The 27,985-nt window shown below is 44.8% G+C and overlaps 1 protein-coding gene across 1 annotated transcript in view; it reads left to right on the top strand.

The window, feature by feature from the left end:
- Positions 1 to 9,454: 9,454 nt before the first annotated feature.
- Positions 9,455 to 27,985, top strand: part of GALNT4 (polypeptide N-acetylgalactosaminyltransferase 4) — a 54,390-nt gene continuing 35,859 nt past the window's right edge. Inside the window, exons 1-2 of the mRNA XM_056520823.1 lie at positions 9,455 to 10,545; positions 24,964 to 25,394. Coding sequence (XP_056376798.1) covers positions 25,015 to 25,394 — 380 coding nt within the window. The 5' untranslated portion in view covers positions 9,455 to 10,545; positions 24,964 to 25,014. The remainder of the gene's footprint in view (positions 10,546 to 24,963; positions 25,395 to 27,985) is intronic.

Below are 27,985 nucleotides of genomic sequence, written 5' to 3'. Positions count from 1 at the left end.
ATGTTCGCCGATTTGGTAGCGCTGGAGGCTCCCGATCAGCGGAGGTTAATCGCGGCATCAGAAAAAGGCTGATGTGTGACGCTCGCCGTAGCGATACTGAGGGGTGGGGGTGAATACAATGTAGCGCATAGTATACAAGGAGTAGCAGGATGACGTAACTTTTGTGAATGAAAGAACCAAAACGAGGCTATTCACCGGGGACCTGCAGAGGAAAGCAGGGCTTGCTGTCAGTCCGCTGTTCCGAGTAAAGAACGTCATCCTGATGCACGGGAACAATCCCCTGATGTAAGAGCAATCCCCTGATGACAATAGGAGTGTATGAAGAGCATTACCCTGATGGTGATAGAGGTGTCTGTCCGAGGTACTTGTTATGGGAGTAGGAGCATCTGATTTTGTATGGGCTCGGCTGTATAGGGTCATATAAGAGAAAAAGACTAGAAGGTCTCATTTGATAAGAGGGACTGGACGGAGGGTCTCATGCAATAAGAGGGAGGGTATGTATATGAAACCATAAGAACCATAAGAAAATGTGTATCTGAGGCCAGTTGTCACTGATATAATGTATTAATATTGAAGATGAAGTATGGGACTATAATTTATAAGGTACAGTTGGAACCTATATTAATATTGTGGTGACCAGTAGTAATTATTATCAGTAATAACAACCAGTCCTACAGTGCAGGTTATATAGATATAAAAGTGTTAGAAATAACCAGTTGTCATGCTACAGGGAACCATATGAAACAGTCCACAGTAAACTAATGAGTGATAATATAACAGGACAACTGTGTTTGGACTGTCTCTGGCAGCTCGTCAGCACAAATTGTTTGACCAACACAAGTTCCACTGTAGTAATGTTTATAATATCAAGTAATATATTTTTATAAATAAATTTTGTTATTTATGTGTATATAGGTTGTAATAAGTGTACAGTGCCTTTAAAATGTGAGCAGTGAACCCCATGTGAGCCAATGAGACCCCAAAAATCTCCACTTTATAGTGAGGTACAGGGGAGGAGTTAGTCAGTCTCTAGCTAGCCAGTCTCTAGTTTAGTGGCTCCTGAGCAACAGCTAAACTCAGGTGTGCTGTGTGCTCTGAGAAGAGGCCTACTCCAGCTCTAATCTTTCTACTGGTCATCTTACAAGGTTCACTTGCACGAGGAATTCATGCCCCTGCAGAATAGTCTACAGTGCCTTGGAAGGACCCTAGCTACAGTCTACAATTCCTAGCTCAAGTTACAGTCTACAATTCCGTCCGGTAAAAGCGGCACAAATCTCTGCAAGGCCACAGGGCTCGCAAGGGGTATGCTGCACTCTCACACCAAGGCGAGCTTTCTGTGTGTTACCATCTGCACAAGCTCAGTAAAGACAGTTATCCGTAACCTGACGTAGGTGTATTTATTTGCCCATTGTGTCTGGCTCAGGAAAAACTGTCTCCAACTTTTGGACTGTGGATTGGAAAAAGGGTGCCCTTGCGTCACATAGTGAACAGGTACTTTTACTAACACCCAGTGGCTGCAGCAACCCCGCTCAGCCAATCACTGGCCAAGGCAGGACATAGCTGTGGCCAGTGATTAGCTGAGCTGCAGCATCCAAATATTGAGCTCCAAAGGCAGGAGGAGGTTTGCATGAAGGACCGGAGAAGGATTCTAGAGGCGATTAAAGGTTTATTTTATTTTATTTTTTATATGTGACAGAGTAAGCAGAATGGGCATAGTTAAAGGGGTATTCCGCCCCTAGACATCTTATCCCCTATCCAAAGGATAGGGGATAAGATGTCAGATCACCGCGGTCCCGCTGCTGGGGACCCCTGGGATCCCCGCTGCGGCACCGCGCTATCATTACAGCACAGAGCGAGTTCGCTCTGCACGTAATGATGGGCGGTACAGGGGCCGAGCATCGTTACGTCATGGCTCCGCCCCTCGTGATGTCACGGCCCGCCCCTTACAATACAAGTCTATGAGAGGGGGCGTGGCGGTCGTCACGCCCCCTCCCATAGACTTGCATTAAGGGGACGGGCCGTGATGTCATGAGGGGCGGAGCCATGACGTCACGCTGTTCCGTCCCCCATATCGCCCGTCATTACACACAGAGCAAACTCGCTCTGTGCTGTAATGATAGCGCGGTGCCACAGCGGGGATCCCGGAGGTCCCCAGCAGCGGGACCGCGGCGATCTGACATCTTATCCCCTATCCTTTGGATAGGGGATAAGATGTCTAGGGGCGGAATACCCCTTTAAAGCATCCTTCCTCCTGGATAACCCCTTAAAGGGGTACTCCAGTGGTAAACTTTTTTTTATTTTATATTAATCAACTGATGACAGAAAGTTAAACAGATTTGTAAATTACTTCTATTAAAAATGTTTAACCTTTCCAGTACTTACTAGCGGCTGTATACTACCAAGGAAATTATTTTCTTGTTGAATTTATTTTCTGTCACGACCACAATGCTCTCTGCTGACACCTCTGGACAGTTCCTAAAATGGTGTCAGCAGAAAGCACTGTGGTCGTGACAGAAAAGAAATCCAAAAGAAAAGAATTTACTCGGTAGTATACAGCCACGAGTAATAAACTGGAAGGATTAAGATTTTTTAATAGAAGTAATTTACAAATCTGTTTAACTTTCTGGCACCAGTTGATTTAAAAAAAAAAAAAAAAAAAAAAAGTTTTCCACCGGAGTACCCCTTTAACCCCTTAAGGACACATGACGTTCTCATACGTCTCCATTTCCGAGTCCTTAAGGACACATGACGTATGAGAACGTCATGTGTTTTACTGGCCCCCCGCAACCATCTGGAGCGGAGCCGGTCCCCGATGCCTGCTGAAATCGTTCAGCAGGCATCGGGGCATATCGCCCAGGGGGGTCATTATGACCCCCCCATGTCGGCGATGGCCGCAGATCGCTGGACAATTCAGTCCAGCGATCTGCGGCGGATTCCGGGTCAATCGGGTCTCCAGTGACCCGGAATTATTGGCTGATCCGGGCCGTCAGAGACGGCCCCTAAGAGCCAGAGCCAGCAGGGGTGAGGTGGCACTGGTGCCACCTCACGATCGCCCTGATTCGTCGGCCGGATTACCGGCCGACCAATCAGGGCGCCTGCTGCGGGTGTCACTCCCGCAACCCGCTCCGCCCCTCTTCCGGAGGACGTGAGCGGGTGCGGGACATGCACCCCGGGTGCTGGGGACCCCGATCCCCGGCACCCCTGTTGGGATCGGGGCCCCAGGAGCAGCGGCGGCGGCGGAGACGACGAGGGACTGACCTGTGCGGCGAGGATCGTTGGAGGTGAGTGACAGCCTCCTGCTGTTGCTTAGCAACAGCTCCCAGCATGCAAAAAGGGCATGCTGGGAGCTGTAGTTATGCAACAGCAGGAGGCAGACCACCACAACTCCCAGCATGCCCATATGGGCATGCTGGGACTTGTAGTTTTGCAACAGCTGGAGGCACATTCTTTCTATGGAAAAGTGTACCTTCAGCTGTTGTGTAACTACAACTCCCAGCTTGCACAATCAGCTAAAGTGCATGCTGGGAGTTGTAGTGGTGTATCTGGTGGTTGCATAACTACAACTCCCAGCATGCCCGTTGGCTGTCGGTGACTGCTGAGAGTTGTAGTTTTGCAACAGCTGAAGGCACACTGAGTTAAGTAGCAAACCAGTGTGTCTCCAGCTGTTGCATAACTACAATCCCCAGCATCCCCAGCCAAAGTAGTATGCCTCCAGCTGTTGCATAACTACAACACCCAGCATGCCCTTCCGCTGTCTGTACATGCTGGGGGTTGTAGCTTTTGCAACAGCTGAAGGCACACTGGTTGCAAAACACTGAGTTTGTTACCAAACTCGGTGTTTCACAACCAGTGTGCCTCCAGCTGTTGCAAAACTACAACTCCCAGCATGCACTGATAGACCGTACATGCTGGGAGTTGTAGTTTTGCAACAGCTGGATGTTCCCCCCCCAATGTGAACGTACAGGGTACACTCACATGGGCGGAGGATTACAGTAAGTATCCGGCTGTGAGTTTGAGGTGCGGCAAAATTTCTGCCGCAGCTCAAACTGCCAGCGAGAAACTACTGTGAACCCCCCGCCCGTGTGACTGTACCCTAAAAACACTACACTACACTAACACACAATAAAATAAAAAGTAAAAAACACTACATATACACATACCTCTACACAGCCCCCTCCCCTCCCCAATAAAAATGAAAAATGTCTGGTACGCCACTGTTTCCAAAATGGAGCCTCCAGCGGTTGCAAAACTACAACTCCCAGCATGCACTGATAGACCGTACATGCTGGGAGTTGTAGTTTTGCAACAGCTGGATTCCCCCCCCCCCCCCCCCCCCAATGTGAACGTACAGGGTACACTCACATGGGCGGAGGATTACAGTAAGTATCCGGCTGCAAGTTTGAGCTGCGTCAAATTTTCTGCCGTAGCTCAAACTGCCAGCGAGAAACTACTGTGAACCCCCGCCCGTGCGACTGTACCCTAAAAACACTACACTACACTAACACAAAATAAAATAAAAAGTAAAAAACACTACATATACACATACCCCTACACAGCCCCCCTCCCCTCCCCAATAAAAATGAAAAATGTCTGGTACGCCACTGTTTCCAAAACGGAGCCTCCAGCTGTTGCAAAACAACTACTCCCAGTATTGCCAGATAGCCGTTGACTGTCCAGGCATGCTGGGAGTTTTACAACAGCTGGAGGCACCCTGTTTGGGAATCACTGGCGTAGAATACCCCTATGTCCACCCCTATGCAAGTCCCTAATTTAGGCCTCAAATGCGCATGGCGCTCTCACTTTGGAGCCCTGTCGTATTTCAAGGCAACAGTTTAGGGCCACATATGGGGTATCGCCGTACTCGGGAGAAATTGGGCTTCAAATTTTGGGGGGTATTTTCTGCTATTACCCTTTTAAAAAATGTAACATTTTTGGGAAAACAAGCATTTTAGGTAAAAAAAATATATATTTTTTTACATATGCAAAAGTCGTGAAACACCTATAGGGTATTAAGGTTCAAATTACCCCTTGTTACGTTCCCCGAGGGGTCTAGTTTCCAAAATGGTATGCCATGTGTTTTTTTTTTTTGCTGTCCTGGCACCATAGGGGCTTCCTAAATGCGACATGCCCCCAGAGCAAAATTCGCTTTCAAAAAGCCAAATGTGACTCCTTCTCTTCTGAGACCTGTAGTGCGCCAGCAGAGCACTTTTCACACCCATATGGGGTGTTTTCTGAATCGGGAGAAATTGGGCTTCAAATTTTGGGGGGTATTTTCTGCTATTACCCTTTTTAAAATTGTAAAAATTTTGGGAAACCAAGCATTTTAGGTAAAAAAAATATATATTTTTTTACATATGCAAAAGTCGTGAAACACCTGTAGGGTATTAAGGTTCACATTACCCCTTGTTACGTTCCCCGAGGGGTCTAGTTTCCAAAATGGTATGCCATGTGGTTTTTTTTTGCTGTTCTGGCACCATAGGGGCTTCCTAAATGCGGCATGCCCCCAGAGCAAAATTTGCTTTCAAAAAGCCAAATGTTACTCCTTCTCTTCTGAGACCTGTAGTGCGCCAGCAGAGCACTTTTCACCCCCATATGGGGTGTTTTCTGAATCGGGAGAAATTGGGCTTCAAATTTTGGGGGGTATTTTCCGCTATTACCCTTTTTAAAAATGTAAACATTTTGGGAAAACAAGCATTTTAGGTAAAAAAAATTTTTTTTTTTTACATATGCAAAAGTCGTGAAACACCTGTAGGGCATTAAGGTTCACGTTACCCCTTGTTACGTTCCCCGAGGGGTCTAGTTTCCAAAATGGTATGCCATGTGTTTTTTTTTTTGCTGTTCTGGCACCATAGGGGCTTCCTAAATGCGGCATGCCCCCAGAGCAAAATTTGCTTTCAAAAAGCCAAATGTGACTCCTTCTCTTCTGAGACCTGTAGTGCACCAGCAGAGCACTTTTCACCCCCATGCAAGGTGTTTTCTGTATCGGGAGAAATTGGGCTTCAAATTTTGGGGGGTATTTTCTGCTATTACCCTTTTTAAAAATGTAAAATTTTTGGTAAACCAAGCATTTTAGGTAAAAAAAATATATATCTTTTTTACATATGCAAAAGTCGTTAATCACCTGTAGGGTATTAAGGTTCACTTTACCCCTTGTTACATTCCCTGAGGGGTCTAGTTTCCAAAATGGTATGCCATGTGTTTTTTTTTGCTGTCCTGGCACCATAGGGGCTTCCTAAATGCGGCATGCCCCCCAAAAACCATTTGTCGCTCCTTCCCTTCTGAGCCCTCTACTGCGCCCGCCGAACAATTAACATAGACATATGAGGTATGTGCTGACTCGAGAGAAATTGGGTTTCAAATACAAGTAAAAATTTTCTCCTTTTTATCCCTTGCAAAAATTCAAAAATTGGGTCTACAAGAACATGCGAGTGTAACAAATGAAGATTTTGAATTTTCTCCTTCACTTTGCTACTATTCCTGTGAAACACCTAAAGGGTTAATACACTTACTGAATGTTTTTTTGAATACTTTAGGGGGTGTAGTTTTTATAATGGGGTCTTTTATGGGGTATTTTTAATATGAAGACCCTTCAAATCCACTTCAAAACTGAACTGGTCCCTGAAAAATAGTGAGTTTGAAAATTTTGTGAAAAATTTCAAAATTGCTGCTGAACTTTGAAGCCCTATGGTGTCTTCCAAAAGTAAAAACTCATAAATTTTATGATGCAAACATAAAGTAGACATATTGTATATGTGAACCCAAAAAAAATATATTTTGAATATCCATTTTCCTTACAAGCAGAGAGCTTCAAAGTTAGAAAAATGCAAAATTTTCATTTTTTTCATCAAATTTTGGGATTTTTCACCAAGAAAGGATGCAAGTTACCATAAAATGTTACCACTAAGTTAAAGTAGAATATGTCACGAAAAAACAATCTCGGAATCAGAATGATAACTAAAAGCATTCCAGAGTTATTAATGTTTAAAGTGACAGTGGTCAGAATTGCAAAAAACGCTCCGGTCCTTAAGGTATAAAATGGCCTGGTCCTTAAGGGGTTAAATACCAGCTGGGCAGGCACTATGAAGGGGTTGTCCAGGCAGGGGCGTACCTAGAGCACCCCCCCTTAATTACCCCCCTCCCAGGAGCGGACTGACAACACTCGGGGCCCACGGACCAAAAAAAAGCAAGGGCCCCTACTAGGTTCTGCAGCTCTTCAATCTTCTGCCAAGCCCTATTCCACCCAAATCCCACACACACAATAAACTAAAATTTACATATATAAGAAACACTTTAACATAGGTAAATTTCCATGACCAATAATACTGGTATACAAGGAGCAAGTATATTCCACCACACAATAATTGGATAATACCGCCATAATGTACTGAATAAAACCACTATACACAGACCAGTATACTATAAAGGATCTGTATAAGTGATTATATACAGGACCATATGGCGGTATATATCAGCTGTACACAGGATGTGTATACCATATAAGTGATTGCAGTTACATTTTGGGACTCACAATTACGTATTTTCTAATCAGCTGCGTCCTCTTTCCTTTTCTTCTCCGTCCAGATAAGACCGCCATGTGGATCTCTTAACATCTGCAGGAAAAACATGTCAGACTCTGCAGTTTTCTAGTGCCCTCCCCTCCTCTACAAAATCTTTCCCTCTATAGGCCCACAAACTGTAATAATGCCCTCCTTGGTGTCCTGCTCAGTAAAAGGGCAGGTAGGTAGTGAGCCAGGTAAATAGGTAACTAGGTAGGTAGATCAGGAAGCCAGATATGTAGGTAGGTGACAAGTTAGGTAGGTAGGGGGCTAGCTAGGTAGTTAGGCAGCCATGTATGAAGGCCAGGTATGTACATAGTTAGGTAGCTGGGTATGTAGGTAAGTAGTTAGGCATCCAGGTATAAAGTTAGGTAGCCCCCCTTCCCTGTAGGTATAGGCAGCAGAGTTAAACACCCTTCCCAGTAGGTATAGGAACAGAGTTAACCCCCCTTTCTCCTTAGGTATAGGCAGCAGAGTCGCCCCCACCCCCTTTCCCCGTAGGCATAGGCAGAGTTAAAACCCTCCTCCCCCCCGTTTCCCATAGGTATAGGCAGAGATAAACCCCTTTTTCCCATAGGTCTAGGCAGATTTCCCCCCCCCCCCCTCTTCCCCATTGGTATAAGCAGAGTTACCCCCCTCTTCTCCATTGGTATAGGCAGTTACACCCACCCCCTCTCTTTCCCATAGGTATATGCAGTTACACCCACCCCCTCTCTTTCCCATAGGTATATGCAGTTATACCCCCCCCCCTATTTCCCATAGGTATATGCAGTTATACCCCCCCTCTCTTTCCTATAGGTATATGCAGTTATACCCCCCTCTCTTTCCCATAGGTATATGCAGTTATACCCCCCCTCTCTTTCCCATAGGTATATGCAGTTATACCCCCCCCTCTTTCCCATAGGTATATGCAGTTATACCCCCTCTCTTTCCCATAGGCATATGCAGTTACACCCCCCCCCTTTCCCATAGGTATATGCAGTTACACCCCCCCTTTCCCATAGGTATATGCAGTTACACCCCCCCCCATTTCCCATAGGTATATGCAGTTACACCCCCCCATTTCCCATAGGTATATGCAGTTACACCCCCCCTTTCCCATAGGTATATGCAGTTACACCCCCCTCTTTTCCATATGTATATGCAGCTACACCCCCCCCCCCTCTTCCCCATAGGTGTATGCAGAGTTGAGAAAGAAAATAAAAAAAGGATGCTCACCTGATATCCCACACAGCGATCTCCTCAGCTGCAGGGCCCGCGTCTTCTCCCCTCCACAGTACAGGCGCTGGATGAGTGACGTAATCGGCGCCTGTACTGCGTGCTGCGTGGGGGCGGAGGTCACGTCTCCACTGTGTAGCTGCAGATGCGGCTCACACAGAGGGGATGCCTTCTCCTGTATGTGCGTGTATCGCGCATACAGGAGAAGGCACCGCTGTCTGCTGGGGATCTGGGACGAGTGTCCCGGATCCTCAGCAGTAGTGGTGGCGGCGGGTCAGTCTGCCCCTGGCACCCCCCTTGTGAGCGGCACCCGGGGCGGTACGCCCCCCCCCTCCCGCCTTAGTACGCCACTGTGTCCAGGAACATAATTTTTTTGTTTTTTACGTCACTGGGGGAGCATTAAAGTGGACCTGCTTTTGGGGTTGGCCACAGGTCCTCTTTAAAATAAAAAAGTCATACTCTTCTCCGATCACCATTCTGATGTCTGCCTCCTGTGACAGGTGAACCCCACAAGTACAGGCTGCTTAGCCAACCCGTGGCTGCAGTGGTGACCAGCCTCAGAAGTAGTCACTTAAGTTAGAGGAGGGGGGGGTCAGTATAGAGTAGGAAGCACCATGACAGTCACCTTCACAATAGCAGGTATGTGTGTGTGTGTGAGGGAGTAGGCAGTGGGCTTCACTTCTTTCATCTGTACGGTGTCCATTTTAGGCGTAACTCCGTCCTCCGTCAGGTGAAACAGCATCCCGCCTCCTCCCTCGGGCCAATCTCCATCAGGCGTCAGCCGCAATTCTTTGTCATCCTAAAGTCTCTCATCCGAAACTCCGTCATCGCTCAAAAAACAATCCTGCCGTGTAGCAGAGCAGAGTCAGTTCTCTACTATACGGGTTCTGCCGTACACGCTATTCAATGTCGGCTCTGCTATACAGACTTTGTAGCACATGTAGTGTCTGTAGTACATGTGCAAGTTTCACAGTTTCGACTGCTATACATGCTGTGCAGCGTCGCCTCTGCATTGCAGCAGGAAGTTGCATCTGAGGCAGAATCGTCTGAGGCATGACAGCGTTTTGGATGAGGGAGTTGTGACTGAAGGAGGATGGCGATTGGTGTGAGGGAGGAGGCGGGACGCCGTTTCACCTGACGGAGGACGGAGTGGCGGCTGACGGCGATTGGTCCGAGGCGGGACGCCGTTTCACCTGACGGAGTTTCACGAATGGAGTTATGGCTGACGACTGACAATGTCCTAAAATGGACACTGTACAGCTGAGGTACCACACTGTGACAGACTACCGCCCTATGTGAACATGGTACTGATTATGTATCGCGCATACACGCCATTGTATTGTTTATGAGGCCCTAACGACCCAGAAAGAAGCCACCTCAGAGGACATTAGATGCAGAACCCTAGAGTTGCAGTATTGTGCTTGGAGCACACGGAACCCCTATCATAAGGCTCCCCTGTAGGGCGCTCAGGGAGTAAGCTCCCGGCCTGGAGGCGCGCTTCACAGCAGTACCGCCCTGGCCTCATCCCGTGGAGGGCTCAGAGCTCCCGGCCAGGCACATGATCTGGAGCGAAGCAGAGGAAGAAGGAGGGAGGGTCGGCTCTCTGGAGAGGAGGAGCGGCCAGAGACACGTCAGGAGGGCTCCGAGAAAGTGAAAGGAAGCGGCTACACAGAACCTGTACACTTCCCCTGAACTAGCTGCGGTACTGAGCGTCCGTAACAGCTCCTCACAAGCCTGCAGGGGGATGTGTCCATGGGGAGAAGTCTACACTGTAAGTAGTCCTGTGGTGACCGGGATAAACCTACTGCTGGCAGCTACAGGGTGACTGGGGGGGTACACCTACTGCTGGCAGCTACAGGGTGGCTGGGGGTACACATACTGCTGGCAGCTACAGGGTGGCTGGGGGTACACATACTGCTGGCAGCTACAGGGTGGCTGGGGGTACACCTACTGCTGGCAGCTACAGGGTGACTGGGAGTACACCTACTGCTGGCAGCTACAGGGTGGCTGGGGGTACACCTACTGCTGGCAGCTACAGGGTGACTGGGGGGGGGGTACACATACTGCTGGCAGCTACAGGGTGGCTGGGGGTACACATACTGCTGGCAGCTACAGGGTGGCTGGGGGTACACCTACTGCTGGCAGCTACAGGGTGACTGGGAGTACACCTACTGCTGGCAGCTACAGGGTGGCTGGGGGTACACCTACTGCTGGCAGCTACAGGGTGACTGGGGGGGGGGTACACCTACTGCTGGCAGCTACAGGGTGCTCTGCCACCTTCGTATTATAAGGCTGTGGGGTCTGTAACTTATCTATACATCTGCATAGGTGTCACCAACTCCACACACACATATATGTATTGTATGCGGGCATAATGGAGGTGTATATGTATGGTGTCTGACACTAGACACATGACAGATGGGGGTAAATATGTAGTATCTGACAATAGATGTAGTATCTGAGGTAGTATTTGTATAAGAATAGTAGGGGTGTTTATGTGCCTGTAGAATACTAACATTGCATTAGAAGCTGAGCATATACACTAATAGACCGAGATATATATTTATATATAATCTAACACTACTAACATTGCATGTAGAGATGAGAAGGTCTGGTGAACTTGGGACAAAATGTATATATTTTTTATTTTTTTATAGAATGTTTTTAATAATGATAAATTATATCACCAACACTATTAGATGTATAGTATCTGACACTATAATATGCGCACATGTGGGTATATGTATGTATAGTGGAAATTTATGAACCATTTTACCCTATTTTTTTATTTTTCTGTTCTTTGGCACTTTTCTGGAGCACTGTAATCTCTTGGGGCAACTGCGCTAATTAAGGCGACAATGTACACCAGCCCTGACTTGGCTTACTAAACTGGCTGTGGGCAGCATTAACAAAAAAAAACCTACTAAACAATAGATGAGGGCACTGTTGTGGTCCTGGACCTAGACATAAGTGATAAGGTCACTGTGTATAAAATGCTGTAGATAGCGGTCTGTCACTGTGGTAGATCGGGGTCCTCGTGCCTGTGAGTCCGGGGGGGCTGGGGACCTAGAAGCCCAAAGTCACATAACAGATAATATCATAGAAAAAACAGGTACCCGCACTCACTGCTAGGCTGCTGTTGCTCGACTCTTCTGGCGTGTACAGACGATCCGGTGTCAGACTTGTAGCAGGGCGCTCAAAAGCGAGGCGACTGCCAGCAAACTTTCACACTGGTTGCGCTTCTTCGAGGCCGGAAGAAGCGTAACCAGCGCAAAATTTTGCCAGAAGTCGCCTCGCTTCTGAGCGCCCTGCTACAAGTCTGACACCGGATCGTCTGTACACGCCAGAAGAGTCGAGCTACAGCAGCCTAGCAGTGAGTGCGGGTACCTGTTTCTTTTATGATATTAGCATTATTAAAAAGTCGCAGAGGGAGCACCATACAAAGTGGAGTACTGAAGTAAGAAATGTGATCAGCACCAGATTTATCACACGCCCTGCACCATGTAATACATATATTGCAGGTACACAAGTTTCCACCACATGAATTAATTGTCATGACTATGGGTCATGAAACATCACGTAGGGCAGGTAAGAGTGAGCTGACCCGGAACCTCTTCCCCTGCCTACTTGCATAACCGCCCTACAATGGCGGCTCACAACTGGGCGACATTCCAAACTCTAAGGTGCAGGGGCATCATAGTCAAAACAATAAACAAGACACTAAGAACTGTACAGGTCGGGGACACACAATGAACCAGGATACAGAATTACAGCAGGAATGCAAAGTAGCACAAAACAGACATCAGGAAAACATGGAAAAAGCGAGATGTATCCAGAGATGCAGGGGATGAATAAGGTTAGACTGAAGACACGCTACATAACTCAAGGATATGCAAATAATAGAATGACAAGAACAGACACAAACGCTGGTCTGAACACAAACCAAGAACAGGATACACAGAACTAAATCACACTAGATACAAAGCAAACAAAATCCTATGTTATGGATGAAGCGAAGCTCAGGAAATGGATCTAACCCTAGAAGGAACCAGATAACTACCACACCAAACTCCAGTAATAGAGAGACACAAAATATCAAATCCAAGTGACAGGATCTAACCCTGGATAAAACTAACTCCAAAACACCTCTAAACATGGTAACAGATACTAAACAGATTCATAAACGCGCAAACATGTCTGAACAGGGGTCAAGATTCAAGACTCACAGAAGCGGAAGTGAACACACACCAGCAGGGAATACTAAACAAGACATAAATGGGACCGACTAACCCAACCATGCACACATAAGAGGAATATCAGAATAGAGCGAAAAGCTAACACTGGACAGAAAGCCATGGCAACACCAAGTGCATGTGTGTACACAGACAAAGGGAATCATTTATTATTGTGTTTCCGGACTTTTTTGGCAGCAAAAAGGCGCATCTTTAGGTGCAGTGTGTTCATGCGCCTTTTTAATATGTTCTTTTTGTAAACTGACTTGGTTTTAGTGTGTGTGAACTGGCTGACAGGGATAAAAAGACATGCACCTACACCACTCTTGATGCATTCCCCCACCCCCCTAGTCCTTGCAGTGTAGAGTTTATCTTTATAGTGACTATCCTTCCGCCATGCTTTAAGGGTGCGTTCCCACCTGGTGTATGTGCAGCGTATTTTACACTGCGCAAAACTTGCGGCAGCAGAGGGAAATACGCTGTGTATTCCTCGCTCAATATACACACAGAGCTTTCCGGTGGCAGCCCTATGCGTGTAGTGAGTTTTAGAGGCGGGACTCTGTGCCGGCGTGACTGACGCGCTGCTCCGCCTCAAAAACTCCCTGCACACATAGGGCTGCTGCCGGTGTGTATAGTGAGCGAGGAATACGCAGCATATTTACCCCTGCTGCCGCAAATTTTGCACAGCGTGAAATACGATGCGTATTCACCAGGTGGGAACGCACCCTAAATCTCCCTAGTTTCCCATATCCCTCCCTCCTGGCTATAACATACAAATCATTATTGACGATATTGTTTGTGACTCTAAAACTGATCAGTTAGACACATCGGAAGATTGCATGTCAGTTTTCTGGCATAAAGAAAAGTTGCAACTTTGTGCAAAAGCCCTGTTTTTGATTTAAAAAAAAATGCTACTTGTCCTGTGTTTTACACAAAAATATTTTGAGTTTGAAATTTTTTATTTTTTTTGCACTGGCTTTCTGATGTAAGCATTGATAAATTCCTCCAATTCTCCCACCCCATTAAGGTTGCTTGGAAATGTAATAGAACAAATGTTGAGACCCAGTGTTTCTGTAGAGTGATAGCCGTAGTACTGCGACTACATCTGAATTATGTTTATTCATTTTGTGTATGCCAAACGCTCAGAATATATAGGAAACCTCTTACATCTATGGCTGGCTGTAGTTTGGGTATAGTAAGTGTTACTTGATAGGATGATGTTAGTGATGTGATTCTGACAAAGTGGCTTTCCAGTTATAATAGAATGGGGTAGACCAGTACAATGAGTTGTCTTGTTCTATTTTGTTTATGCCCTCTTTATGAATGTCCCTGGGAGCAAGGAACACAGCGTTCTCTGCTCTCAGGGATCGTTAAGTCTGGGTGGTAGAATATAGGTGGACCAGAATGACTAGAATACTCCTCTGTGGAAAAAATACTTTTATGCTGATTGTATGTAAAAAGGGATCCACAGAGACATTGTCAGAAATCGATTTACACAGCACTATAAGGTACTTTGACTTGTTTCTGTAGCAGTTTGGAGGTGACGTTCCATTTAAAATCAATGACAGGACAAGTGAATAACATTGATGATCTTGTGACAGTGACATCTAACAAGGGTTAGGATAGACCGTGAGACCTCTTTGAGATGGTTAGCCACTGAGATCTGTCACAGAATTTTTTTATGGATAAGGGGTAATCATTTGGAAAGGGTTCGCTAGATTAGATGGCAAGAAAGCAGACATTAATATGTTAGAAGTAAGAAAAATGGGCAAGCCCACATATCTAAGTGACTATAACAAGGGCCAAATTGTGATCATTAAAAGGTTGGGCCAGAGTTTTTCTAAAATGACATGTCTTGTTGGGGGTAGTGGTTAGTACATACCAAAAGCAGTTAATGGAAGGGCATATGATCATACAGTGTACCACAACTTGCTGTATAAAGAGCTGTGAAGCTGCAGACTGGTCAGATGGCCCATGTGGACCTGGTGGAGTCAGGATAATACTCTGGGAAGGGCCTGCAGGAAAACTTTTGGGTCTTGGTGTTGATGACAAAGTACACCCCTGGGTGGGAACAGAATACCATAATGTCAGTGACTGCATCAGAAGGATAATATGCACTGCCACACTGCATAAATTGTTCAGGTATGGTTTAAGAAACATGACAAAGAGTTCAAAGTTTATATGTGCTGGAAAAACAAGTCGGCTCTATGGAGACCGCACATCACAGCTCAAAGGACAATGAGTGTCTAAAATACTCATTGACGAAAATGTAATGAACCCAGATAGAAATGGCGGATTGCGTCAAAACTCTGCATGCAGTTATGTTTTAGGAAAATATGTAAATTATATCAGATGTGGTCCGACACTGTGGGAGATTTATCAAAGGATTTATTTTTTTTTTAATAGTTTTTTCCTGTCTAAAATTGTCTCACAGAAAGTCGCAGTCTAAATACGTGCAACTTTTTTGCAACTTTTGCTTTAGAGGATTTTTAGAACATGATGCATTCTAGTCTATTTTAGCCGGAAAAATGCATTGGTGCTGAATTTCAGCGAAAAGTTGCATTGGCCGAAAGTATGCTGAAATGTGAGACCATACTGAAGCAGGTTTAACCCCTTAACGACCAAGGACATATATTTACGTCCCGGGCCGGCTCCCGCGTCATATCGGGTCGGTCCCGGCATGTATGCCGGGATCCGGGGCTAATAGCGCCGCGTCTGAAACGAAAGTGAAAGCTGCCCGTCTGCTCAGCGGGGCTTATCGGGACTACCGCAGTGAAAATGCGGTGTCCCAATCAGCTGGGCCTTTGGCATGTCCCCTCGGCGATTGATTGCTCCAAGCCTGAGATGCAGGCTTGAGCAATCAACCGCCGAGAACGCTGATCATTGCAAAGCTATGGCTTTGCAGTGAACAGTGCTGGCAATCAGTGTGTGCAGTGTTATATGTCCCTATGGGAGCTACAACACTGCAAAAAATAAAAATAAAAAAATTCATAAATGAGATTTAACCTTTTCTTAATAAAAGTTCGAATCGCCCCCCTTTTCCCATAAAAAAACACCATGTAAATAAAAATAAACATATGTGGTATCGCCGCATGCGTAAATGTCCGAACTATAAAAATATATAATTAGTTAAACCGCACGATCAATGGCGTATGCGCAAAAAAATTCCACAGTCCAAAATAACGTATTTTTGGTCACTTTTTATATCATGAAAAAATGAATAAAAAGCGATCAAAAAGTCCGATCAATACAAAAATGGTACCGATAAAAACTTCATATCACGGCGCAAAAAAGGAGCCCTCATACCGCCCCATATGCGGAAAAATAAAAGTTATAGGGGTCAGAAGATGACAATTTTAAACATATAAAATGTTCTGCATGTAGTTATGATTTTTTCCAGAAGTACGACAAAATCAAACCTATATAAGTAGGGTATCATTTTAATCGTATGAACCTACAGAATAAAGATAAGGTGTCATGTACTGCGTAGAAACGGAAGCCCCCAAAAGTTACAAAATGGCGTTTTTTCTTAAATTTCGCCGCACAATGTTTTGTTTTGTTCCGTTTTGCCGTAGATTTTTGGGTAAAATGACTGTGACTGCAAAGTAGAATTGGTGGGGCAAAAAATAAGCCATCATATGGATTTTTAGGTGCAAAATTGAAAGGGATATGATTTTTAAAAGGTGAGGAGGAAAAAACGAAAGTGCAAAAATGGAAAAACACGTGGTCCTTAAGGGTTTTAAATACAGTCTAAACCATAGATCCCGAAGTCCGTGCGCAGAATTTATCAAGAGCCGTGCGACTCTTGATAAATTAAGCGCACAATAGACCGGCCTAACCATCTGTAGTTTGGACTATATTGATGCGGGAAATAGACAACATTGATAAATCCCCCCGTGTTTTGCCACAAGGTATAAAAGGGCTTCCCTTTGCTACTCTATGAAGAGGCTCTCAGAGGCTACTTTTGGGTAGTATATTTCTTAGTGAGAGATCATTGACTGCTAGACATGACTAATGCACTCAAAGACTTTTTGCCCAGATGACAGGATTTGTGTGCTATTTAGATAGTTCTTACCAAGTTGTTAGGAGGTGCTGGAAGCAGGGGGTTATGTGACGTCACACCCAGGAAAATGCTGTGGGCGGCTCAGACAGACCACCAGTAGAGAGGATGTCTTCATCCACCGACGGCACGAGCAGCTCCCTTAGTTTCCTTGTCCACCACCCAGACACAGGTGGCACTTTATTACACATCCCTGTCCCTGCCCTGACCATTTTCAGATGCTTGGCAGTAAAAAAATTCCATGTACTGCTGTTGACTTGTGTCCTGAACAGGAAAACTGGAATGCTTCATACTGGAATCATATCACCAATTTTGACTAATGCAGGTTTTGTTTGGGATGAGACCTCAGTTGGGTTAGAATATTGAGGCCTCGTGGAGAGTACTTCAGTCCTGCCTTTACTGCGGAGTGATGCGTTGCCCCAACTGCTGATGTGGTGATCTGGGCAGCCAACACTTGCTCACCCGTAGTAGTGATACGAGGGACACTAACTGCTCAGCAAAATGCGCAGGACATCCTGCACCCACATGTGTTGCCTCTCATGGCAGGTCTTCCATCTGGCATTTTTCAGCAGGAACACACAGCAAAGGTTTGCCAGGAATTTCTCTGCCATGTTGCAACTTTTACTTGATTTCCTTTATGGCCAGATTCTGCAACCTACGAGTGTTCAGGTTCTACAGTCCCAGCTTCATGGAGGATACTGAACCTGCATCCTCCATGCCCAACTGCATCCCATGTTGTTAAAGGGGAACTCCGCTGCTCAGCGACTGGAACAAACTGTACCGAACGCTGGAGCCGGCACCAGGAGCTCTGTGTTCCAAAAAGAAAAGAATTCTGTAGTATTCAGCAGCTAATAAGTACTGGAAGGATTAACATTTTTTAAATAGAAGTAATTTACAAATCTGTTTAACTTTCTGGCAACAGTTGATTTAAAAAAAAAAAAAAAAAAAAAAAAGTTTTCCACTGTAGTATCCCTTTAACCCCTTAAGGACCAGGCCAATTTTCACTGTAGGACCAGAGTGTTTTTTGCACATCTGACCACTGTCACTTTAAAAATGAATATCTCTAAAATGCTTTTACCGAATATTCTGACTCTAAGATTGTTTTTTCGTGACATATTCTACTTTATTTTGGTGGAAAATTTTCGTTGTTACTTGCATCCTTTTTTGGTGAAAAATCCCCAAATTTCATGAAAATTTTGCAATTTTCTAACTTTGAAGCGCTCTGCTTGTAAGGAAAATGGATATTTCAAATAAATGTCTATTTTATGTTGGCATCATAAAATGGACATATTTTTACTTTTTTTTAAAAAAAATTAGAGGGCTTCAAAGTAGAGCAGTAATTTTCAAAAATGTCATGAAAATTGCAAAATCTGAAGAGACAGATGTTACAGAACTACAACTGAGAGTTGTAGTTTTGCTGAGAGTTGTAGTTTTGCAACATCTGGAGGGCTACAGTTTGGGCACCACTGTAACAGTGGTCCCCAAACTGTGACCCTCCAGCATGCTGGGAGTTGCAGTTTGGACTTCCTAGTGGTTGCAACAGTAAAGATCACATTACTTTCACTTTCATTCCCCCCCCCCCACACACACGTCGCTTCCCTACCTGAGCCAGGATCCAGCAGTCTCCAGCGACGACCAGCTGTTCCCAGGCATCTTCTCCTCCAGGTACCGACCTCCATCTTCTCCCCATGTTCCCCTCAACATCGAGGGGTGGGCAGAACTGGGGTTGCCATGGCAACCCACTGTCCTGCTCTGCCATTGGTCAGAATCAGTTCTGACCAATGGCAGGGGATAGGAGGAGATCGCATCACTGCGACCTCACTCCTACCCTGCAAGGTGATCTGGGCTGTCACTGACAGGTTAGATCATCACTATTTTCCGGGTGATCGGGTCACCAGAGACCCGATCAGCCCGGAATAGCAGAAAATTGCATGTCTGAATTGACATGCGATTTTCTGCGATTGCCGACATGGGGGGGGGTGTCTCGGGACCCCCCTCGGCATTTGCCTTGGACGCCTGCTGAACGATTTCAGCAGGCGTCCATTTTCGCAACCCGCGTGGTGGGATGCGAAATTCGCCAGGACGTATGAGTATGTGCCTGGTCCTTAAGACCCAGGGCGCAGGGATATACTCATACGTGCCTGGTCCTTAAGGGATTAAAGGGGTACTCCGCTGCTCAGCGTTTGGAACAAACTGTTCCGAACGCTGGAACTGGTGCTGGGAGCTTGTGACGTCATAGCCCCGCCTCCTCATGACATCACACCCCACCCCTTCAATGCAAGTCTATGGGAGGGGGCGTGACAGCCATCATGACCCCTGCCATAGACTTGCATTGAAGGGGCGGGGTGTGACGTAAGAGGGGATGGGGCTATGACGTCACAAGCTCCGGCTCCAGCGTTCGGAACTGTTTGTTTTAAATGCTGAGCAGCGGAGTACCCCTTTAAGATATTCTCACGTTGTTAAATACATAAAGCAAACAGACAGAAGACTTAGATTGCTGGTTATAATATGGAAAAGTAAAAGAAGGAACATTTGATCAAGGAGTTTGAAGCATGAAATTCACTGATCAATTATCTCTAAAAAAAAAAAAAAAAAAAAAAAATCTAAGGAAACAAAGGAAAGGATCTGGAGCATGGTCACCAGTGTGACCTTACGTGAAGTGTAACTTTTAAACAGAAAAACTTTTAAAAAGACAAAGGACAAGCCTCTAACAGCATTTCCTTGATCCTAGGGCATGACAAGATAAGACAATGCACATTAGAACAGTGTGTTGCATGTAAATACACAATCAAGATGAAGTATGAACTTAGTGATACAGTGAAGTTCTCTAAATCTTCCTGTAAATCTTTCAGAATTGAAGGGTCATTTTATGTTTCATAATAGATGGTTTATTAAAGGGAAACTGACAGGCTGTTCACCCGCACTAAGCCCAATATACTGGGTTCTGCCATTGAGACTTCTATACAAAAGAACCATGTAATGTAAGGAAGTCCCTCTCGGCCCTATGTACATGCTTATACGCTGGAGCATCTTCCAGCATGCATAGACAACTAAAGACTGTCAGGACAGGCTACGAGGTGTATTTTTGCTACAGCTGGACAGCCACAGGTTTTGGAATATTGCGCTGGAGACTTTCATATAAAGAGCCTCAGAACATGGATGAGGTTGTGACTGCCCAACAGTAATGTCAGATTGACAGATTACATCTGCGGATATTTTTTGTCAGTCTCTGTATTTTACTTCGTCACAGAGGATTTGACATTGAAACCTGATTTTTTTTTTTATTTCTTTTTAAGTGAGATAGATTTACTACTATCACGTAATTACATCAAGACATTGACATTTCTACTTCCAAGAACACTGGGGCACATTTGTCAAGTGTTATAAGGATAAGCGTGGTGCGCTATGCACAACGTCTTGAACTTTTGTTATCTCAAATTTGTGTGTACACATTTGGCACACATTTTTGGCATAAAACTAAACTACAACTAATAGCCTTAGACTGTTTAGTTTAGAATTGCCCAATGTTTACATACTGTTTTTGGGACATATTTTCAGTATTAAAAACAAATACAAACAAAAAACAAATTTTCATGAAAAAAGGGTATGATGTTTCATTTTAGTCGTTAACCCCTTAACGACATTGGACATAAATGTATTTCCTGGTACTTAATCTACCAGGATGTACATTTACGTCCTAAACATGAAGGGAGAACAAAAATGGGCTGGGTCCCTAAGGGGTTAAAAAATGACTCCCATAAAGTAATTACACATGGGACTAAGGGTCTATTCACACGGGCAGAATTTCCACACCAATTCCGCTTCCTTGGGTGGTTTCTGGCTTGTGCGGATTTTTTTGTGGAATTGGTCCGGAATTCATGCAGAAATTCCACATGTGGAAATTCAGAAGTGTGGAATCACATAGAAGTCTATTGGGCTTTCATTTGAGGCTGAATTCCGCAAGTGTAATTCTGCAAGCGGAAATTCTGCCCATGTGAATAGACCCTAAGTGATCACTTTACTATTTAAAAGGGTACTCCGCCCCTAGACATCTTAAGATGTCAGATCGCCGCGGGGATCGCCGCTGCCGCAGTGCGCTATCATTACTGCACAGAGCGAGTTCGCTCTGTGCGTAATGACGGGCGATACAGGGGACGGAGCAGCGTGACGTCATTGCTCCGTCCCTCGTGACATCACGGCCCGTCCCCTTAATGCAAGTGTATGGCAGGGGGTGTGACGACTGCCACGCCCCCTCCCATAGACTTGTATTGAAAGGGGCGGACCGTGATGTCACGAAGGGCGGAGCCGAGACGTTACGTCCCGCTGCTGGCGACCCCCTGGGATCTCTGCTGCGGCACCGCGCTATCATTACAGCACAGAGCGAGTTCGCTCTGCATATAATGACGGGCAAGACAGGGGCCGAAGCATCGTTACGATGCTTCGGCCCCTGTATTACCCGTCATTACATGCAGAGCGAACTCGCTCTGTGCTGTAATGATAGCGCGGTGATCCCGGGGGTCGCCAGCAGCGGGACCGCGACGATCTGACATCTTATCCCCTATCCTTTGGATAGGGGATAAGATATCTAGGGGCGGAGAACCCCTTTAATTCAATAGAAGGTGTAATACATTTTTATTTTTTTTGAGACATAAAACATCCATTTTGCAGCCCAAGAACAGGCAAGAAAACTGAACATAGCCTAAAGATTTTCATACAACTCCAATAAGTAACATTTTTCATGTAGTACAAAAATAAATTATAAAGTTGGTTGTATTAATTGTAACATATATGTAATGACTACAAATGTCCCGATACCTGCTGCTATAGATGTGCATGGGGTGTGTCGGGGGTGCCTGAGTGACCTCAAGCTTAATCACCCCTTAATGACCTCAAGCTCAATACTGAAAGCAGGGCTGGCCATAAAATGTGTCCCCCTGCTTGGCTTAGTGCTGAGCTATGAAAATGTTACTTTCAGTTGAATGCAGAGGACTTTAATCATCTGCGACCACCTCATCTGGTAGCATGGGGTTAAGGGGGACTAGTCACAGGAACATTCCCCTCCCGCCCATCAGACATTCATGCCGGTGTACCCAGTGTTGAAAAAGGTCAAACTTCTCATGACACTCTTGATGAAGCTCTTTCTCTGTAGATCTTTACAGATTATTTTACCATATAGATACAGCTGCAACCTCTATATCATAATTTTACATTGCTGGACTACCTTATGTAAGAAGCAGCAACTGACTTGACAAGGAATAATTTGCTGACGTGTCCCTCTATTCATAGTCTCACTTTGTATTTACTTTATATTTTACTACAGTGTTGCTCTGCCTGTAATTGGTTGTAATTAGTTTCTGGTTAAATGTTAACCTTAGAATCGTATGTGTTTTCATTTGCCAGGTATGGGAAGTGTTTTTTTTTTTTTTTTTTTTCTCTCTTTCTAATACAATTAATAAGTGTAGTAATATTTACAGGCTCTTCACTTATATAGCCCAAAAAGTAGTACACACCACTATAATAAATACCACAAAAGGAATATAATCAATTATTAATTTTATTGAAAGACCGAAACCCCCCCCCCCCCCCCCCCCCCCCCCCTAAATACTACCCATAAAATAACATAAATCACACAAGACAGGGGGAGTGGGACATAAATATAAAGGACAATACCCAGAGGCAAATATAGATACAACCAAAGTGCATACAGATGGAAATGGGATAAAGTGCAAATGCCTGATAGATTAATAAGATTAACAACAGTCAATGGATATCTAATAGCAGCATTCAAATTGTAAACATCATCCTCACTGTAAACGTGTTTAAATAGATCTGGGCAGAATGTATACTCTGAGAACTCGAAGCACCCTGGTAAGGTGCCTGAGATACTAGCTGCCAAAATTAACTGTCTATATAAATACTCCGTCCAATCTGCATGTATAACTAAGGTACTAAGTAACATAAAGCAAGTCGCAATGCCCCAATCCCTGACTCCCCCCACCTCACCGTCCACCTCACTTCACTTATATACTGCATACAATCTTTGCAGCACGAGATATTTTATATGTTTCACACGGAAATTAGCTCTTTGAGTGATGAAAAAGGGTAGAAAATGCCATGGCTTAAAAGGAATCTGTCAGCTCTATGTCATGCTCAGGGAGACAGGGGAAGATTTAGGCTATGTTCACATGCTAGAATTTCTGCATGGAATTCTGCATGAATTTATAGCCAATACATTTCAATGGGATTCCGCTGTCCCATTCACACAGCAGAATTTGTACTGCAGAAATTCCATTGAAGTGAATTCACTAAAAATGTATGAAAAATTTTAATGCAGAATTCCATGCAAAAATTCTGCTGTGTGAACATTGCCTTATCAAAAGGGGTACTGTTGCCCATAGCAACCAATCAGATTTTGATAAATCTTCCCCATAGGCAGATAGCTGATGGTTGTTTGCTAAGTTATGAAATCATACTGGAGCTGTAGAGGCCATTCTGAGTTGAAGCATGCATGCCTCCTCCCTCCCTCACCCCTCCCTACTTTCCTTTCAGCACTGAGTGGTAGGACAAGCTGCAGCACAGCATGGCCTTCTGATCGAATAAGAAAAACATAATTGTATAACTTTGCAAAGAGCTTGTTTTATCTCCCTATGAGATGTCTGCAACTCTGAGCATGATATAGAGCTGACAGATTTCCTTTAATAGTCCATGGAGGTCTGATCTCTAAGACCCAAAGTGATGATTGGATGGAAGCTAGTGTTGCATTGCATCTTCTTCAAAATGCTTTTTGCACATTAGCACACCCTGCAGTGCTGGGATCTGCAGCCAGCACTGTTCACTTGAATTTAGATTCATGCATTCTCCATGTTGTCATAGTATTGTGTAGGGGTGTGAATCGCCAAGAATTTGGCGATTCGATTCGAATCGCGATACCAGTGTGGCGATTCGATAAATCCCGATATATCGCGATACCGTCTAGGTGACGATACATCGCGATATATCCCGATTCTGTCTAAAAAACAATGTCTTTTACACTTTTATTAAAACTTTATTTTTATTTTATTTTTTTTATACACTTTATTAGTCTTTTCTTTTAGGAATCATTAGATTCCTCAGACAGATGAATAGAGTTCTATTGAACTCCATTTATCTGCGATCCATTGATAGAGCCTGGTCCAGCCAGGCTCTATCAATGACAGAGTCACGGAGAGCAGGGAAGCAGAGGTAAGCCCTCCGCTATCTCCACAGTGGATCGCCCGCCCGCGATCGCGTTCCGGGGGCGATCCACCCCACTAGCCCACCAGGGAACATTCACAGATCCCTTTAGACGCCGCTGTCAGCTTTGACAGCGGCGATCTAAAGGGTTAATAGCCAGCCGCGGCGATTGCCGCATGCTGGCTATTAGCGGCGGCCCCCGGCTACTGAGAACAGCCGGGTGTTACAGAGTATGGAGCGGGCACCAGTCGGAAGCCCGCTCCATACACACTGCAGAGCACCGCATGCTGGATATTAGCGGCGGTGATGCATCAGCGGCCTCCGGATACTGAAATCAGCCGGGGGCCGCAGAGTATGGAGCGGGCACGAGTCGGAGCCCGCTCCATACACCCAGAGCGCTGCCGCGTCAGATCCGGCTGACAAAATGTGGAACTTGTATCTCCTGATGCCCGGGACATGCTGTTCCGGGGATCAGGAGATACAAATTCCACATCACTAAAAGAATCGATTCAAAAATATTTAGAATCGATTCAGTATCGGCAAGTGAAAAATCGCGGGAATCGATTTTTTTCTTACATCCCTAGTATTGTGCCAACAGAAAGTCTATATTAATGTTTGACTACACCATCTAACCACTGAACATGACATTTGTACTAAATGTGATTTGACATATTTCTTCTTTCAGACTTGCCGTGTTAGTTGAGTTCATGCTTGGCCAGATCACGAGTCTCATGCCATGAGGATCCGCTTCAGAAGATGCTCACTTATTGTGAAGGCCTTTGTGTTGGTTGGACTCTTCATGGTTACCTATATGGTGGTGGAACTTTCCGTTTCCTCCTTCTCCTCCTTAGATAAAGATGATCATACTGCGAAAAAGAGGTGGGAAAGAGATTTACCTGCGACTGAGGATAAATTTGAGGACTTAAGCCGTCCACTATACAATAAACCTCCCCCAAATCCAAATGCACCTGGAGAATGGGGCAAAGCAGCTAACCTGCAGCTCAATATTGCTGAAAAGAAGATGCAGGAGGAAAGCATTGAAAAGTATGCCATAAATATTTATCTGAGTGACCAGTTATCATTACATCGGCATATCCAGGATAACAGGATGTATGAGTAAGTAATGTAGATGAATTGATTTGGGTCACTAAAGCAACTGTCATTGAAAACAACTATTGGCATGTTGATCAGAGTTAGAGAGTTATCAGCTGGCGGAAGCGGGCAGCATTGCGCTCTGCTTTCTTACAAACTGAGAAATCCGTCCATTTCTCTGCATAGAAGTTTATACAGAGAAATGGTGTGCTAAACTAGGGTAACAACACTTTCTTAGCTGTTTAAGAAATTACATGTAAAAACCAGTGGCTAAAGAGACTGATACATTTGGTCATGTTATCTGAATAAGCCAATTGGTTTATGTTGTTGTTTATATATATATATAATTATACTATATAAAATAATGTGCCATTAAGGATTTTGCACATCCTGGATAACGTCTACCTGTACAGTACTGAACACAGTCTATATTTATCTATAATGTTATATGGTGAGGAAAAGGGTGTCTCAATATTCCGCGTGTAAAATTTGGTTCGGATTAGTCAACATCTTTTACTGGGAGCTTCATATTTTACATTTTACAAGGTGAAGGTGCCTAAATTGTGCATAAAGTCATTCTTAGGCCATGTTCACACAGCATAAAATGTCCTGAATGCACTGGCAGATAATCTGCACATTTGAATAATCCGACTGGTGCTAGGACCGATCACAGTCTCGTAGACAGCAATGCATCTCCAAGCGAAATCCACAGAAAGAACAGATAAGTCTATTCTTTCTGTGGACGCCAGAATTGAAAATTTTCACAGTGCAGCAGAATTCCATTGTGGCGGCATTCCCCTGTGTGAATATATCCTTATGCTGTTTTTGTCCACTTGATAATATGGGAGGAGATTTATCAAAACCAGTGCAGAGGAGAAGTTGACCAGTTGACTGTTTTATCATTAGAAAGGCCTCTGAAAAAATAAAGGAAGACATCTGATTGGTTGCTATGGGCAACTGGTAAACTTTTTCACTGCACCGGTTTTGATCAATTTCCCCTATAGTGTATTAAGTGACCCAGATAATGGGTACATGCACCAAATTTAGTTGATGCATAACATTGAACAGTATTAGCAATCTAATGACAAAAATGGGGGGAAAAAATGGGATTTTCCGGATTTTATAAAATGTGTTAAAAATTATTATTTTCTATCTGTGCTTGTGTAAATGTCTGAATTACCGTATTTTTCGCCGTATAAGACGCACTTTTTCTTCCCCAAAACTGGGGGGAAAAAGTCGGTGCGTCTTATACGGCGAATACACCCCTATGGCGGCGGTCCCTGCAGCCATCAACGGCCGAGACCCGCGGCTAATACAGGACATCACCGATCGCGGTGATGCCCTGTATTAACCCTTCAGACGCGGCGATCAAAGCTGACCGCCGCGTCTGAAGGGAAAGTGACACTAACCCGGCTGTTTGGTCGGGCTGTTCGGGACCGCCGCGATTTCACCGCGGCGGTCTCGAACAGCCCGACTGAATAGCCGGGTTAGTGCTTACAGGACACCGGGGGGGACCTTACCTACCTCCTCGGTGTCTTCTCCGTTCAGGGATCCCCTGTATGGCCGGCGCTCTCCTTCCTCGTCATCACGTCGTCGCGTACGTGCGTCGGCGTGCGTAACGACGTGATGGCGGCGACGGAGAGCGAGGATACCCGGCCGGCAGCAGAGATGTTCCGGAGCGACGGGGACACGGCAACAGCGATGGAGCGACATCCAGGGCAGCGGTGACGGGTCCGGAGCGGCGGGGACACGTGAGTATTACCTCCTCCTGCAGTGGTCTTCAATCTGCGGACCTCCAAATGTTGCAAAACTACAACTCCCAGCATGCCCGGACAGCCAACGGCTGTCCGGGCATGCTGGGAGTTGTAGTTTTGCAACATCTGGAGGTCCGCAGGTTGAAGACCACTATTGGGTCCAAAATCTTTATTTTTTTAGATTTTGTCCCTAAAAATTGGGTGCGTCTTATATGCCGGTGCGTCCTATAGGACGAAAAATACGGTATATAATGCTAATTAATGATCCCCTACAGTGATTGGCATAAACATGAAAGTTAATTGCTGGCCACTGGCCATTTTTAGCCACATCACATCCCAGAAAAATAAAGTGATCTAAAAATCACATATACAAAATCAATCAAAGCTACAAATCACAGCACAAAAAACATGCCGTCAACGTGCACAGTGTAAAAATGAAACCCTCCAAAACCTTCAAAATTGCATTTTTTTTTCTTTTCAATTTTCCCACAAAATAAGTTTTTTGGGCCATATAATTAAGGTAAAATAAAAGAAGTCATTACAAAGTACAAATGATCACGCAAAAAACAAGTCCTCATATGGGTCTGTGGATGGAAAAAAAAAAAAGTTAAAGGGGTACTCCGGTGGAAAACAATTCATTTTAAATCACCTGGTGCCAGAAAGTTATGTAGATTTGTAAATTACTTCTATTAAAAAATCTTAATCCAGAAAGTTATTTTCTTTTTGAATTTCTTTTCTGTCTGTCCGCAGTGTTCTCTGCTGACACCTCTGTCCACATCATGTGTCAGCAGAGAGCACTGTGGATAGACAGAAAAGAAATTTAAAAAGAAAATAACTTTCTCTGTAGTAAACAGCAGCTGA

This window comes from Hyla sarda, chromosome 5 (genome assembly GCF_029499605.1).
Source record: "Hyla sarda isolate aHylSar1 chromosome 5, aHylSar1.hap1, whole genome shotgun sequence".
NCBI classification, from domain to species: Eukaryota; Metazoa; Chordata; class Amphibia; order Anura; family Hylidae; genus Hyla; species Hyla sarda.
This window is presented reverse-complemented; position numbering and strand designations above follow the sequence as displayed.